We start from the raw sequence: 15,716 nt of genomic DNA, 5'->3' as shown, positions 1-15,716 counted from the left end.
CAGAGATTCTCAGTACTTAGTACAGAAATCTCTTACCGGAGACAACCCTGTAAAAGGCACGTTCCCTTGCTCAAGCTGTAAATCTTGTGCAAATATTCATGAAGGAGTCACTTTCACTCACAATGGATACACTACTAGTGCCAAAGGGATGTTCAATTGCAGAACTTCAAACGTAATATATTTTTTGGAATGCCCATGCCCGCTAGGGTACGTGGGCGAAACATCTCGTGCAATTCAGACACGACTGACCGAACATCGTTCAGCGGTTAGAACCAAAAAAGTCACTGCGCCAATTGTGAAGCATTTTTTAGACCATGGCCATGGTCCCAATGATTTCACTTGGCGCATATTAGAAAAAATCAACATATCTGATGACAAAGGAGGTGAAGCAATACGCAAGAAACGCGAAGTCTTCTGGATTTTTTCTCTTAACACATTCCGTGAGGGGTTAAACAGCGAAATCCCATGGGAAAATGCGATTTTTTAGATATACAACTATGGTAGAACATCGTGATGAGGGGATTCATAAATATATGTTCCCTTGAAGTTAGCTAAAAAATCGGTTTTGGATATATGCGATAAAAATATACCTCTCTATTGCTGTATTGACCCCCATTAATTATTCTTTACATTGGCAAGTAGCGCTTAATGTATTCCCTGCATAGAAGCACATGATTGATGACAAATGGTTATTTTTAGCCCTTGAAACAGTGATAGTTCGTTACATCTTGCTCACGTAACCACAGTAGAGTCTTTCCTCGCGTTTCATTAATCCTAGCTACGTCAGGACTAGCCTAATTACTCGCACCGGTGCAAACATAAATACGCGCGAAACCGGCCCAATCTTCATTTCATCCTGGAACCACGTCCGAATTAGACGTTCGCCTCCACGCGGCCTCAATCCAAGAACCTAAGGTATGCATTCTGCAGACATCGGTAATTACAAATCATGCGCTCCGACTTAGAAGTCACGCGCTCCGAGTCAGGCTCGGAGACATGCTCTGTCCTCGAGATATCTATGTGTGCTTATAACATCGCATTGTTATTTGTCATCTGGCAGGAATCCAGCAAGCTGTATAAATCGAAATAACACGGCTAAACCTGATCACGCTATACCGCGGAGAATTAAAGAATTAAAGAGCCGGCAGCATAGGTATGTGATGTGTAAATATTACCTAGATACTTAGACAGGGCAGCTCTAACGATAGGCCCGCTTTTAGCAAAACAGTAACCAGGCATTTGTTTTATTTATTTAGGCTTGGCATCGCGTATGGCCATCAATTTTGTATCGAGTGTCACACAGTGATTGATTCCAAAATACATACGTCTGCTAGTTCATGAGAAGCCCGGTAAGAATTGAACAGGGTTTTCATAGATAACCAATCGCCTTCATTTATAAACAATTCACTGAATTTCTCGCATTTCACTTTTTTCATTTTAGATAACGCTGGTATTCGAGGGCTCTAGAAGTAAACATAGAATAAATATAGTGTGGAGGCGACGTAATCTAAAGCTCTATTGCTGGTAAGGGGCTGACCTAAGATTATATATTCCTCTGAGAGCTCGCATTTATTTAACATAGTCACTATTATGGCTTGTCCTAAATGGTATATTTTACACTATTATTCAGGCAGGCCACTCACCTTGGCGATAAAGACTGAAGTATCTAAATAACCGTTTGAACATAAGGACTGAAGATTTATCAGAATAGGTCAGTTCTTCTTTTCCCAATTAAAGTTATCTTTTCAGAATTAAATTAATCAGTGATAGCCTTACATACCTGCAATAGTAAATGTTTTCTGTCTTTATTAACAACATTACAGAATCATTTTTAATCAGAAACGTGTATTCCGGTTCTAAGAATTATATGGAACCCCACAGCGTCGAAATTCTTACCATTGTGTTTAGTCTATTCTTGCTTTAGGTAAGTGAAACTGGATACGTGATCATTTTATTTTGTAAAATTTTTTTTTAATAAACTGTCAGTGATTAAATCAGTACTAATAGAGGCATGAGTGGCTTTTCTATAAATATATCCACAAAATAAGACAACCACTCTCATCACAGATAGAACAGAGAATCCCTGGTGTTCTAATCTACTAAGTTCTGAATAGTAGTGTAGAGTAGTACCGTTATAAACTATAGAGCACTGGACTATCAGAGTCGGTCTTGTTCACCCCACTCTATTCTACCTTTCATGTGTCCTTTTCGAATTAAATCTACAGCTCCATCCTTATTTTTCACATGATCGATGTAGGCATTCAGATTTTTTTTATAAAATTGTTAATTATTAATAAAATACCAATCTCTGATTCATAAATCGAATTATTCAGTTTCAGACTATCATGTTCCAGAAATAACTATTTGTGACACAATGTTCATCAAATATCAGTGAATGAAAGAATTAGACCATGTATCATTCATGTCTCACGCCATTAAAAGACTTTGGCAATAAGTTAAGTAGAAGCAAGCTACAATAGAGGTTATGTCATGTTATTTATGCTTTGCCATTTTTGAGATTATCAGTTGCGCCTTGATTATCTTAGGACCTTGTTTGCTTGAACAGTTTTTCCTTGTCTAAATAGAACACATTGTGTATATAGGTTGTTTTTAATTTAATTACATCCATGTTAAAACACTACTGTAATGACTGATAATGGATGAATAAACTCTACTATATATTGATTTATGTTTCTATTTTCAGAAAGTTGTAAATTGTCTTGAGAAAGGCGCTGGCCGCCGAAACGCGTCGACACAACTTACTCTTCCATGTCCAAGAATTTTTTATGTTACGTTTGATGTATGTTCATTTTTCATGGAATGTATATTTTTAGCTATTGATTCATGATACATGTATTTTTTATGCGATTGTAATAAACTTTTGTAACTATTTGGAAACTGTTCACTCTCAGTGTTGGTCCTTTCACTATCGTGGTAGCATTCTAGAATTACCGCCTAGGTAGTTTTTTTTCCATTGATTTATTCCCTGACCTAGGGGTTGATTGTCATTCGTTCTCACAGGGAACCCTTGTTGTTTACAAGTAGTGCAGAAACCTAAATTATACATCCAACCACCATTGTACATTCTCACAATCCGGAGCCCGGTAGAGATGGGTAGGCAGACCATGCGCTCACCAAGTCTTTAAGAACCTTAAACCCCTATGGTTCTTTCCCTTGACGTAATTCCTACCGGGTACTGTTGACACCCAGACACCTTGACCTATAGGCAAGAGCTGTCCCATACAGGTAGTACAACCTTTTCTGAACTGATACTTAATTAGGTCATGTCTTATATTAGATAGATGTAAACACTAGGTCCTGAAGAATCGCCGCCAATGTGCATTGGCGAGAAACATGTTGACCACACAATATATACTGTAGTTCCGAATCGTCACGTGGAATCCTTTATTTTTCCTGGCGATCATAGGCTACACACTGTTTTTACTTGTGACAAGGGACCACCAGAATAAATTGCTCTCCGGTACCTTGTGTCACGTTTTAACCCACTTATTTACACTATCCGCTTTCCTTTGGCCCCTCACTCGCACTTCACCCATAGGCAGTTGATAAAAAGATCTCCGCTAAAGAGCCCCTCTATGAGGTGAGCCCGTTGGGCATTGCACCGCCTGTCCGACGAGGAGCAACCGCCAATGATGAAGCATGACACTCGCAAGGGTGTGTGAGGCCATTAATACCAACATATTGGATACCCAGGGTAGCCCTCCATTGAGCACTACCTTACCCCTCCCTGTGACCTCCGTCCTACGCTTAACTTTCCTTATCTTTTTATAGGAACAGCCTGGTTTGTTTTTGCATAAACTCTTGTCCTCTTGGGCTCTAACTGCGGCTGGACCTTCCATTCTGAGGTCCCTCCTGAATGGTAATTCGAGCCTGAGGATCTTGACTAGATCCATTTCCCCTCCTTTTGATACATACATTCTCACAATGCCATAATACAACCACATCAAACATTAACACATGACAACCCACAGAGCCACCATTTACTATGTTCTACAGCGTCGCTTGAAAAATGCAGTCATGCTATCATACAACCTACTGAACCAAAATATAATCAATTAGTCTTAGAAACATCTAATTTCAAGCTTTTGCAAGTAAAAACTGTGGGAGTTTGACTTAGAAGACAAAGGTTGGGACACGACGCACGAGGCAGAATGAACTTCCTGACTTTCATTCTTTTATGAAGAAGCTACTGTTAATTGCAGGGATTTAAAAAAGTATATGACAGGGATCTATGAAATTACATGAATTTTGGTACATGCGAAAGACAGAATTTGGATTTTACTTGCTCTACTATCTGTGAAGGGAACACTGTACAGTGCTGCACATGGGGTCAAGTACAGCAAGAGAGAAAATTTTGAAATGACAACAGGCTAGCTTGCAGGTTTGGTAGCTGATCCACGAAGCAGAACAAGCACTTCGAATAGATAAAAGGTACAATTACAGCAGGTTGGCTTATACCTTAAACAGATTCTTCAAACAAAGTGTTCAGAAGTTTCAAGGCAGAAGAATAAAGTAGTCGATAACAAGGTGCATCAACAGGGCAACTTCAGAAAAATAACAGTGTGAAGACGACAAAAAACTAGGTCTGATACGATATGAAGAACTTGAGAAAAAACTACTACAACTAGAGATAGCAAATACGAATTTGATAGCCCCAGATCCACTGATTGGCCATCAGATACAGCTTAGACAAAAAGAGGTAAGAGATCTGGCAGAGGGCAACGCCAGGGTATAGAACAGGGCCACTCAGAGGAGGTTATTTGAAGTAGGTGATAAAGCCACGATATTACTGGCATGGCTGGAAAAACGAGAGAGAAAGAAATTGGGTACTGGAGGTCCAAAACATGGAGTGTGAACTCTGTACGAAGGGAGAAAGTAAAGCGGATGCATGTGGAACCCTATTTTGAACAGATATACCAATCTACCATAACCCACACTATGGCGTACTGTGTTGAACTTCTGGATGAGACAAGACTCCTCATGCTCACACATGTGACATTAGAAGTGAGGAAATCTGCGGAGCTATTGTAGCACTCCAATCGGGAAAGGCGGCAGGGCCTAAAGGTATACCTGTGTAACTATATAAAGGAGTGGCAACCTTGCCTGCCCCGTACATGTTAAATATGCCTGCTTAAAGAATAATTGAAGAAGGGCAGTCTACCGGACGACCAAAGACCAGCGACAATAGTGGTCATCCAAAAGCAGGGTAAACCCCCAGAGAAATGTTCCTCCTATAGACCAATATATCTGCTAAATGTAGAGGCAAAGGACCTGGCTAAGGAAATAGCCAACAGACTTACTAAAGGAATAACAGGCCTAATACATCCAGACCAGTTAGGCTTCATGCTTAAGTGCAGCACTAGATTAAACCTCAGACGTCTATACGGCGTGATGCATGTAACGAAACTCTAACCAGACAAAGGTGCCGTACTGCTGTCGCTGGACGCCCAAATGGCATTCAATAGGATATAATGGGATTATCTGTTTGCAGTGCTGGAGCGCCTTGGACCCAAGTTAAGGGCCTGGATCAAGCTGTTATATACAAACCCAACAGCCAGAATATGAGTCAATGGCACAGTGTCCAGACAAGTGACGCTCCATAGGGGCAAGAGGCAGGGATGTCCCCTCTCCCCTATGCTATTTGCAATTGCATTGGAGCCGCTAGAGGCATGGGTGAGAAACAACGCGATAATAAGGGGCATAAAGAGAGGAGTGGGAAGAAAGAATTTCATTAGACGCGGACTACAGAATTATATATGCTATCAGACCGTATTCAAAGGTACAGTGCATTCTACACATATGTTGGCTTTTTGGTATTTACTCAGGTTATCAAATAAACTGGAGCGAGTACTTAATATTTGTATTGGGAGGAGATATGCCAATTTTATCGACCGCAGGGAGTGCACCCCCGATCAATGACAAATGTAAATATTTGGGAATGATGATCTCACTTACAGAACATTAATTCAGGGACGAGAACTTGACTCCCCAACTGCTCAGATTGCGGCGTGACGTGGTACAGTTGAGGAAATTGCAACTTTCTTTGATGGGTCAAGCGGCTATCTTTAAGATGAAGGCATTACCTCGCTTATTATATGTGGTGCTAAATACTCCTCATAAAATACCAGTGGGATTATTTAAATAAATAGATGCGGAACTGCAGCTACTGTTATGAGATGGTGGGCACCCCCGAATAGCACTCACCAAGCTGCAGCTTGTTAAAGTAAACAACTGGGTATTTGCCGGCAGAGAGGAACCGGCTTATCAAGTTGATAGATGGGCAATGGGACAGAAAGGACGCCCGGAGGCTGTATACAGTAAAGGATCTATGGGAAGACTGCCAACTCACACGCAGATGACTGTCAGAATATGGGGAGAGGCAACCAAGTTTCTGGGCTGGGAAGGCAAGTGGGACAGCGACCGTCTGAAGGAGGGGTGAGAGTTTAAAGGATTCCGGGCATGGGCACTCCTGGGCAGAGAGTCTCTGGGAGGCATCTGGAAGGGTCAAGATATAATCGACTTCCAGAGGCTGCAGGTCGAATATAAAATGTCAGATACTGAAAACTTTAGATATTTTCAACTGAGGTATGCCTTAATGGCACAAGTTAAAAGGTGGAGGGGGCACATACCAGAATAAGCACCGTTGGAAGATAGACTCTGAGTGGATCCTATAAAGGATAAAGCGGATCCTATAAAGGATAAAGCAACATCTTTAATATATAAGAAAATATTGAATAATACCCTAGAACCACTGGTAGCCCTAAGGGGTCAATTGGAGAGAGATGTAGGGACCTAAGAAGAGGATGGCTGGTTGGAAGTTATACAGAGCCCAACAGAGGTAGTCATTAGGGCCCGCTTCAGACTAATACAACTTAAAATAATACACAGATCATACACAACCAAATTGAGACTTTTTCGGATGAGCAAGTGTGATTCATCTACATGCGTAAGAGGCTGTGGTGAGGAGGACATACCTTTTTCACAAGCCATGGGGATGCCTTGCGTTACAGAGATTCTGGAAGGGGACGATAAAAGGAATGTCCAAAGTGGTAGGGTAGATTTCTGATGGAGGCAAAATGGCACACATTGACCGTATCAGAAGTTCTGAATTAGCCACCATACACTAAATTATGGCTAATGTTAGCCAATAAGAGAAATATAGCTAGAATGTGGGGCAAATCACCAATACCTATAGTAAGGGAATGAAAGCAAAACCTGGGCTGGTGCTGTGCTGCAGAGAGGGTAATCTATCAGGGATGGAGATGTCCTGGTAAATATGATAAAGTCTGAGGGAGCTGGGCAAAATACAGAGGACTAGCAACATATGGCGAAATGAAGACCAAAGGAGGCGGGGAGGAACAAGGCTGGATAGACACAGAAAGGTGATCGGGAGTGATAGCTGACCAAACTTAAGAAATCGGTATTCATTAGATGGGCCAGATGTTGCGCAAAGCAGGAAGTGAAGAGGAGGGAACCACATTGACCTGTATTGCATAGCTATGCATTGTTATACCTAATAAAATACAAGAATACAAATAAAAAAACTAGGTCTGTGCTGATCACCACCGCCTGAGATCTCGATGCCAGCCATCGTGAGTGATGATGCTTTTCCTTAATTATAGCTGCACATCTTATCTCCTTTGACCTAGATCTTCAGGCTTTTGGGAGAATGAAGTAGGTTCTGAAGCTGAACTTTCCATTCTTATTCTCTTTTTCCTCTCTTCCTCAGCCCTCTCAGTTTTATTCCTTCAAAGTTCTTTTTGACATCTTTATACATTTGTTGCCACAATCTAGAACAGAAAGAGAGGCAAGCAAGCACACTAGGCACACTTTATGGACATCAGTTACAGCCTTTTTCATTCCACATGAAGGTCACTTTGAGAATAAAAAAGTCATTTTGACTGGAAATCCATTCAAAATCAAGGAAAAAATGTACTATTCAACAGTAGATGATACACAAAACATCAAGTGAAGACAGAAAATTAGACTTCTGACCAGAACATATATAGCTTCAAAAGCAAATTTGCCTCGGAGGTGCCATGAGATCCTTCTCTCACACACTGGAAAAAATAACCTGCCAGTACAGACCACTCTGGGATGAGTTGCATCCAAGGCGCTTTTTACTTCAAATTGTGTGTAATGTATATTTATCAGACTGCATTTTGCATTCCTGTTCTTGTTTAAGACATGCACTCTTTGCACTGCATATGAATGTCGCAAAGCGAATATACACACACAGATATATATATATATATATATATATATATATATATATATATATATATGTATATCAAATTTATCTGGAAAAAAACAAGGGTTAAAGGGTTCAAGGGAATGTTATTGTTGGGAATGGTAATACTTTACTTCACACTTTTAAAAAAAAACGTAGAAATTTACTGAAACAAAACAAAGGTTAAGGTGACGCTATAGTAGGGTGAAAATGTGGAAGAATATAATTTTACTGTAAACAAAACACTGAAATTCACCAGTTATAGTTAACTGAAGTAACTAACTGGTGCATTTGCCATGCACAGTAATATTATTAATCTTATTTTAGATGTCATCATTGATGTTATTAATGATATCCTACAACATGTCATATGATGTAATATCGGAATGGTCATAAGCAGTACACGAAGTTAGAGAAGCAACAATAGGGGGTGCGTGATGAGGAGTAAGCAACACGGAGAGCATGTGGATGGAACAAGGAGTCCAGGTAAAGCATACAGAATGGTAAATTGTGGGAGCAATCACACAAGAGTGAGTGCAACTTAGTGGTGGTGGGAGAAGCACTCACGTGAGAACGCAATGTTGGGGGTTATGTAAGGACACAAAGGCATCATGGAGGAGGGTGGGAAGCATATAGCTAGCGATGCACAAGCAAGAGCAGCAGAGGTGGAGACATACATGACTACAAACAAAAAGAAAAAAGTAGCACCTGGAAACAGAGATATGGAAGGACACAAGTAATGGGTCCATGCTCCAGGGAAGAGACAACGCTTTGAAGAGAAGTGAATCCTACACGTTAACACATTGGAAGCAAATGAGAGCCATAATGAAATGAACTTATGGGCAATTTCCAAGTCCACTGTGTTGTCTTGCAAAAAAAAAAAAAAAAAAAAGAACATGTGCTGTCTTGGGAGAGACCTATAAATCACTACATATATTAAAGCGAAATTCTCTGTTGATTTTACCCTTGTGCTGAAAACAAAACATGAAAAGAATTCTAAAAAGTTAGCTTTGCTCAAATCCTAGTAATACTCACAGTAATGCTCTCTTCGTTGTAATCTACAGGATCACCGACAATGTTGATTGCAACCAGAGCCACCTATAGAGGATAAAGCATACATAATGAGCCTTCATCATTGCTTCTCAGTTCATGAATACATTTAATACTGCAGAGAATGTAAATGAGAGACAAGATTCAGAGAAAACAGTGAGACGAGCGAATGTTAAAATACAAGAAAACATCACCATTCCTAGAATTACATCTATTTTTATTGCGTTTTACATCTATCGTTCATTGCGTTTTATTAAATAACAAAACAACATACATGTCTCTTCATCTAATGTCAAAATAGTTGCGAGTGATTATACATGCTGGATAGTCACGTCAACTCCTATTGATACTTCTGATGTCTGCTCAATCCTGACGGCAGGGTTCCCAAGAGTTACAAACACAGCGATAGTTGGACTGTCCATTTGCTGCACTCCCTCAGGTGAAAAGCCCTGCTGTGTCACTAGCTAAGGGTTAGTTACCCCTTTCATGAAAGTTATGCTCCAAGACTACAGATCTGAAATTGATGCACAGTTAGCCGGTGCTAAGAAGCCAGTGTTAAAATACTCCGCAACCAAAGAGCGAATCTCTCTCAGAGCTTCTTAGAAACTCAAACCTGGACATGCATGTAATGTCATGTTGATGTTTCTTAAGTTTACCTAGTAAAAGCAAATGTTAAAACTAATTTAATGTAATTTGTATTGGTGAAAGAGCCACTAGTGGAAACTGAGAAGACATCACTGGGGTTTGAGGGTGGGAGACACAACATGTCTTTATACTAATAATACATAGGTATATTTAAGAAACCCTAAACTTGAGTCCTTATATTCTGAAATGATTAGGTAATCTCAGTTATACACACAACCTGGCTTACTTCAAATGGATACTACGCCAAAGGTATGATAGATCTAACAATTGGGCCTGTGATCTATGGCTTAAGCAACAAATCGTATGCCCGGTTGTATGTGGGATTTCCAATAAGTACTGGCAAATTCAATGGGTCTCCCCTTTATAGTACAAGTTCTCAACTAATTGCTTTGCCAATGCTCGTTTGCAAAGCATAGTTAAATATAAAAAATAAAACATTTGGAAGTACTGGAAAAAAAGCAAAAACATAGCTTAAGATATCTCTCGAAACTGAAAATGGAATTCAATCTTTTCAACCACTGTAAACAGCATAGCCAATTTTTCAAATTTCACGAAGGTAAATCTGAACAGAATGTTAAAAGACTGTTTGTTGCATGTGACCCAGCTTATAAATAACAAGGACTAGTTGAAAGTACTTACAAGAACAGAACAGGTATCTGAAGAAGTATCAAAATTTAGAGGAAAACTCTTGCCATTTTGAACTGGAACACATAATCTGTTCCTCTGGTGCTTTGAAGCTGCTCAGGAAAAAGTAATGGCTGTCCGGAAGAAGAGAAACCTACTATCTATCGCACCAAGTATACCTTCTGCTTCAAAAACAGACTAATTGAGTGCGGCCGCCAGGACCTCCTCCTCACCTCACACTCAAGTGCCATTAATACTGCCATTCTAATCCATAGTCTGGGTTTTTATGCAACAAGTGGATTTGAATGCAGGAGAAAAAAGAAAAACAACAGGAAGAAGTATGCTCTTTATTCAAACCTGCCAAAAATATATAAGTTGATGTGTTTTTATGGATGAGCTGGAAGAATTGGGGAGCAACACAGTTTGGGGGGATGGGGGACCATGTGAGCAGGGGCAGCAAAAAGTAGAGAGCCAAGAACACACACTCCCATAGAACGTTCAAAGAAAAAGAAAAAATGAGTTCCCTGCTCCAGGGAAGACAAAAACAGACACACAAAGGAAAGCCACGAAATAAGAAAGGAGAAGCAAGCCAATGAGAGTAAAAAGAAAGCCAATAAACGATAAGCCATTGGCTAAACCAAAGCATACTCTTAAAATGGTACCCATAAGGTCTTCGACAATAGACAGTTAAAATCTCTTTGTAGATGACCAGAGGAAATCCACCTTTTCTGCACGATTACCCTGTATTTGTTTCTGTTTTCCTATTGTTACTGGCTTAAGAACCCTGTGATATTTACCACAGCTAACTAAGAGTAAAGTGCCTGTACCCCCCTCACCCCCCCCCCAATAACCATGGTCAAAGTGCGGTATTCTTGAATGACCAGCGTAACTTGCGTGTAAGTCCCTAGTAAAGTGCACCCTACGTTAAATGTCTTATGTGGACTGTAGTACCTATTGTGCCTTCTGCCACAGTGGCAGTGCAAACAGGGCAACATGCCTTCCCAGTATAGCCTGACTGATTTAGTTTAAAACCAGCTATGCAACGTGTAAAAATAACACTTTTTGAAAGTTTGCGTTATGTAAGCCTTGTAGTACAAAACATAGGATGCTTGGTATATAAAAGTGGTGGGATGTTTCGAAAATTAATATTCTAATGTCCCGACAGTGACAGGGCTCAAAAAGATAGTTTCACTGTGGCAGACCGAGCTGTCCTATGCACAGATTAAAATACTAATACTGTATCTCGGGACTTGGACCAGCTGGAAAAATAATTAAACAACTACTAGACCCGACATCAATAGCGTGGTATTCACTTTTGCCTTCACTCTTGTTTTGCTGAATTAGTTTTTCTTGTCTTTAGGACTTTGCACATTTTACAACTACTGACCAGTGCTAAAGTGCTTGTTTTCTTTTCTTTTTTTCTCCTCTCGCTCCTCTCCTCTCTCATGGTAAAACTGACTTACAACTAATTAGCACATTTACTTGCAAGTCTCTTCTTTTTTTATTTAAGTTTCAAAAGTCTTTATTGTACAATAAAGCATGATGTACAAGACAATGCAAATTATCAGTCGTCAATGCAATCTGGATCCGTACATATAGTATCAGTGATGTACTTTCCCCTTCAACCCCCATCCAGTCCTTCCCTCCACCCCCCCCCCCCCAACTACCCGCCCCCTAACTCCTTCAAACTTCAACCAAAAGCAGACAAGGTCGACCAAGCAGTCCATATATGAGTTCAAAGTTCGAAAGTCCTCTCGCCAAGTCAATGTCTCTGGAGCGTTAGCACATGTTCACTTTGGGTCTTTAGGCTCGCCCAACCATCCACAACCCACATGCCATCTCATTCCCAATTCACACCCGTATGTTGGCTCAGTAAATAAGTCGTCAGCGGTCCCCAAATATCCCTGGGGCGAGATTTCAGCGCCAATTGGTCTGCGTATACATGAAGGGATTCCTGCCAAGTGGACATGTCATGTATCAAAGTCCCTTCACTGGCTCCCCGTCTCCGAACGGTGTAAATTCAAGTTAGGCTGCACCATCTTTAAGTCCCTCGCCGGTATGAGTCCTCTTTTCATTTCTTCACTACTACACCCTTATGTTCCCTCTCGTAACCTTCGTTCCTCCTACCTGGCCCTACTCAAGGTCCCGGTTTTTAAACGCAAGAAACATAGAGGATTAAGATTTTGGTTCCTTGCTCCTTCCTTTTGAAACTCACTCCCTTTAACTATCAGATCTGTCTCTCCCTATGCTCGTTTTAGGTCCCTTCTCAAGACCCACCTGTTTTGTAGTGCCTTCCGATAACGCCTTGTGTCTCGCGAGCTGTTCTCTCCCTGCTGCTCGAGCACCAAGAAACCGCTAGGTGTTAGTTGCGCTTTAAAAGTAACTTTTACATTACATTACATTACATCCAAGCCTTAAATTTTGGCGCCCTGCCTCTGCCCCATCTGCAGGCCACCTGCCATCGTGCCAGTAGCACGCCCATTGACAGGAATTTGCGGTGCAGTGTTTTTATGTCAAAAATCAAGCCCAGCAAAGCTCTAAGGGGGGTTGGTTCAATTTGAGTACCCAGCATATGAGTCAGTCCCGTAAATACCTACACCCAGTAAGTGGCCACTCGGGGGCACCCCCATGCCAAATGCATAAAGTCTGCCCGACCTTGACCACTTTGCAAGCATTTATCATCATCCCTGAGATAGAGCTTATGTAACTTCGCGGGGGTATGATAGAGTTGTTGTAAAAACGTATAGTGCAGTAATCGCAGACTGCTGCTGCTGGATATCGCGTCTGTCTGGAGGCAGGCCGCCTCCCACTGGTCGTCGGTTAGGGGGCTGTCAAGAGCCTCATCCCACTCCCATCTGGCTCTTGCTGGGTGATGGGGAGGAGCAGTACGTACCCGTTTATATAACAGAGAAATAACATGCGCGGGGGCATCTGTGTGTAACATTAAGTGAAGTGACGTAAAGGTCTCCGGCTCTTTAGGAAATTCCGGGGTCTTGCCCCGAACGCTCTGTCAGAGCCTGGTGTAAAGGAACAAATCCATGAATGAGTGTTTGTGCTCCCCAAAAAACTGGTCTTTCGTACGGAGTTCGCCCCCAATGTACTAATCTCCCCAAGTCGTGTACTGCAGTTTTGCTAGCAAGTTTTGGCATATCTTTTCGGTTGTAACCAGCAGCAAGGGGCAATGTTGTAAGGACACCCTAGGGGAGTACATCAGTTGCATCCCCTCCGCGCGCACCAGCCAGTGCCTCGCCTTAACTGTGCAGTCAACAGTGGATGGGTCTCCCTCCCTCTCCTTGAATGGTGTAAACACATACCCAGATGGCGGGACCTGGGCCATATACCCATCCTCCACCGCGAGGTGGGGCATAAACGGAGGTGGATGGAACCAATACACCGTGAAGTGTGCCTGCGCACTATAATAATATTGTTCAAAATTAGGTACATCAAACCCACCGAACTGGTATGGCAGCATGAGTGTGGCTAACTTCAAACGTGCTTGCTTACCTCCCCATATAAGATGCACCAATTGCGCTTTAAGTGTTTTAAAAAAGAAGGCACCTGGATGGTAAGTAATATTTTTAAAAATATATAAAAGTTTCGGCGGTATATTCATCTTAATTAAAGATATCCTCCCGGCCATCGAGAGGGGTAGTTTAATCCATTTGGAAATGTTATCCCTCACTTTATCCATGGCCAGCCCATAATTCATCCAGAACCAAGAGCAGAAACCCTTCCGGACACGGAAGAGAACTTACAGACGTTAAGAATTGACATGGTAAACGAGATGACCAATGTAGAGACAGTACCGATCTATAATCTATCTAAGCACACACTCACAGAAATTGAATTAGAAGTTCTTACACGTGGTCTGTCATTTGTACTTACTAATCTACAAAATGCAGTAGATACAAAGACTGAAGTTTTACAATTTCTGAGGAAAGTGCGTTTAAAAGCATTTTTTCGAGATAAAATAATACCAGAGCAGATAAACATTAGTGGATTGCGGAATAAATCAACTTTCATCCCAGAAAGTATGACATTACCAACACAAGTTTTGGTGTTTGAAGAACAAATTTTGAGGGAATTAGACCACCTCCAGAAACAAAAAATGTATTATAACACCAACCTTAGTAAACAAGAAAAATTGGCACTTAAGAGTCTTTCCGAGAATTCTGCATTAATAATAAAACCTGCAGATAAGGGGGGCGGAATTGTGCTGTGGGATAGGGATGAATACGAGGAAGAGGTATATCGTCAACTATCTAACCCTATACATTATCGGGTTTTAGAGCACAACCCCATACGAGAATTACAATCAGAAATACAAGAAATTACAAGTGATGGACTTGAGGGAGGTTGGATTTGCCAAAATGAATATGCATTTCTGAATAGTGTTTCTAGCAAAATACCAAATATCTATGTCTTACCAAAAATACACAAGTCTACCACAAAACCACCAGGGAGACCAATTGTGTCGGCATGTGGCTCACTTATGGAGCCACTAGCCAAATATATAGACACCTTTTTGCTACCCCTAGTTAAAGAAACAAGATCATACGTACCGGATATGATGGACTTCATAGCTCAAATAGAAACGGGATATGATGGACTTCATAGCTCAAATAGAAGGACTATCGTTTGATCCAACTAAACAATGGTTAGTGTCTCACGATATTGAATCGTTATACACTAATATCCCCCAGGACGAGGCATTAGCAGTAATGGAACAAGCATTTGAGAACAGAACACGTCCCCATCAAGTACCGACTGACTTCATTGTGTCATTGGCATATTTGTGCCTGAAAAACAACTTCTTTAATTTTAAAGATACTCTGTACCTCCACGTTTCGGGGGTGGCAATGGGTTGTAGTTTCTCCCCAGAAATTGCCAATCTAGTGATGTCTGAATTTGAAACGAAATGGATCTATGGCGACACCAATCCTTTTAAATCTCAAGTGAGCTATTGGTGTCGTTATATAGACGATATTTTTTGCATCTGGGACGGGGATGAATCACAACTTAATGACTTTCACATGTGGTTAAACCAAAGAACGGTTGAGTTCGACTTTACAATTTCTAAAAATCAGGAGAAATTAAATTTACTAGATGTCTATGTACAACAGGACAATGGGGAATTAGCAGTTGG

General features: G+C 41.0%; 1 protein-coding gene and 1 long non-coding RNA gene across 3 annotated transcripts in view; one reads left to right on the top strand and one right to left on the bottom strand.

The window, feature by feature from the left end:
* CEP104 (centrosomal protein 104) overlaps positions 1-15,716 on the bottom strand; it is a 577,612-nt gene that overhangs the window by 418,566 nt on the left and 143,330 nt on the right. For both annotated transcript variants that reach the window (XM_078642632.1, XM_078642633.1), the window contains exon 5: positions 9,287-9,349. In XM_078642632.1, the coding sequence (XP_078498758.1) occupies positions 9,287-9,349 (63 nt within the window). The remainder of the gene's footprint in view (positions 1-9,286; positions 9,350-15,716) is intronic.
* On the top strand, positions 785-2,895 carry LOC144753196 (uncharacterized). The gene is made up of 7 exons (XR_013594243.1): positions 785-915; positions 1,061-1,153; positions 1,257-1,349; positions 1,442-1,524; positions 1,631-1,711; positions 1,824-1,924; positions 2,705-2,895. It is a non-coding gene; the product is annotated as an uncharacterized LOC144753196 (long non-coding RNA).

Source organism: Lissotriton helveticus, chromosome 5_1 (assembly GCF_964261635.1).
Source record: "Lissotriton helveticus chromosome 5_1, aLisHel1.1, whole genome shotgun sequence".
Taxonomy (NCBI): Eukaryota; Metazoa; Chordata; class Amphibia; order Caudata; family Salamandridae; genus Lissotriton; species Lissotriton helveticus.
This window is presented reverse-complemented; position numbering and strand designations above follow the sequence as displayed.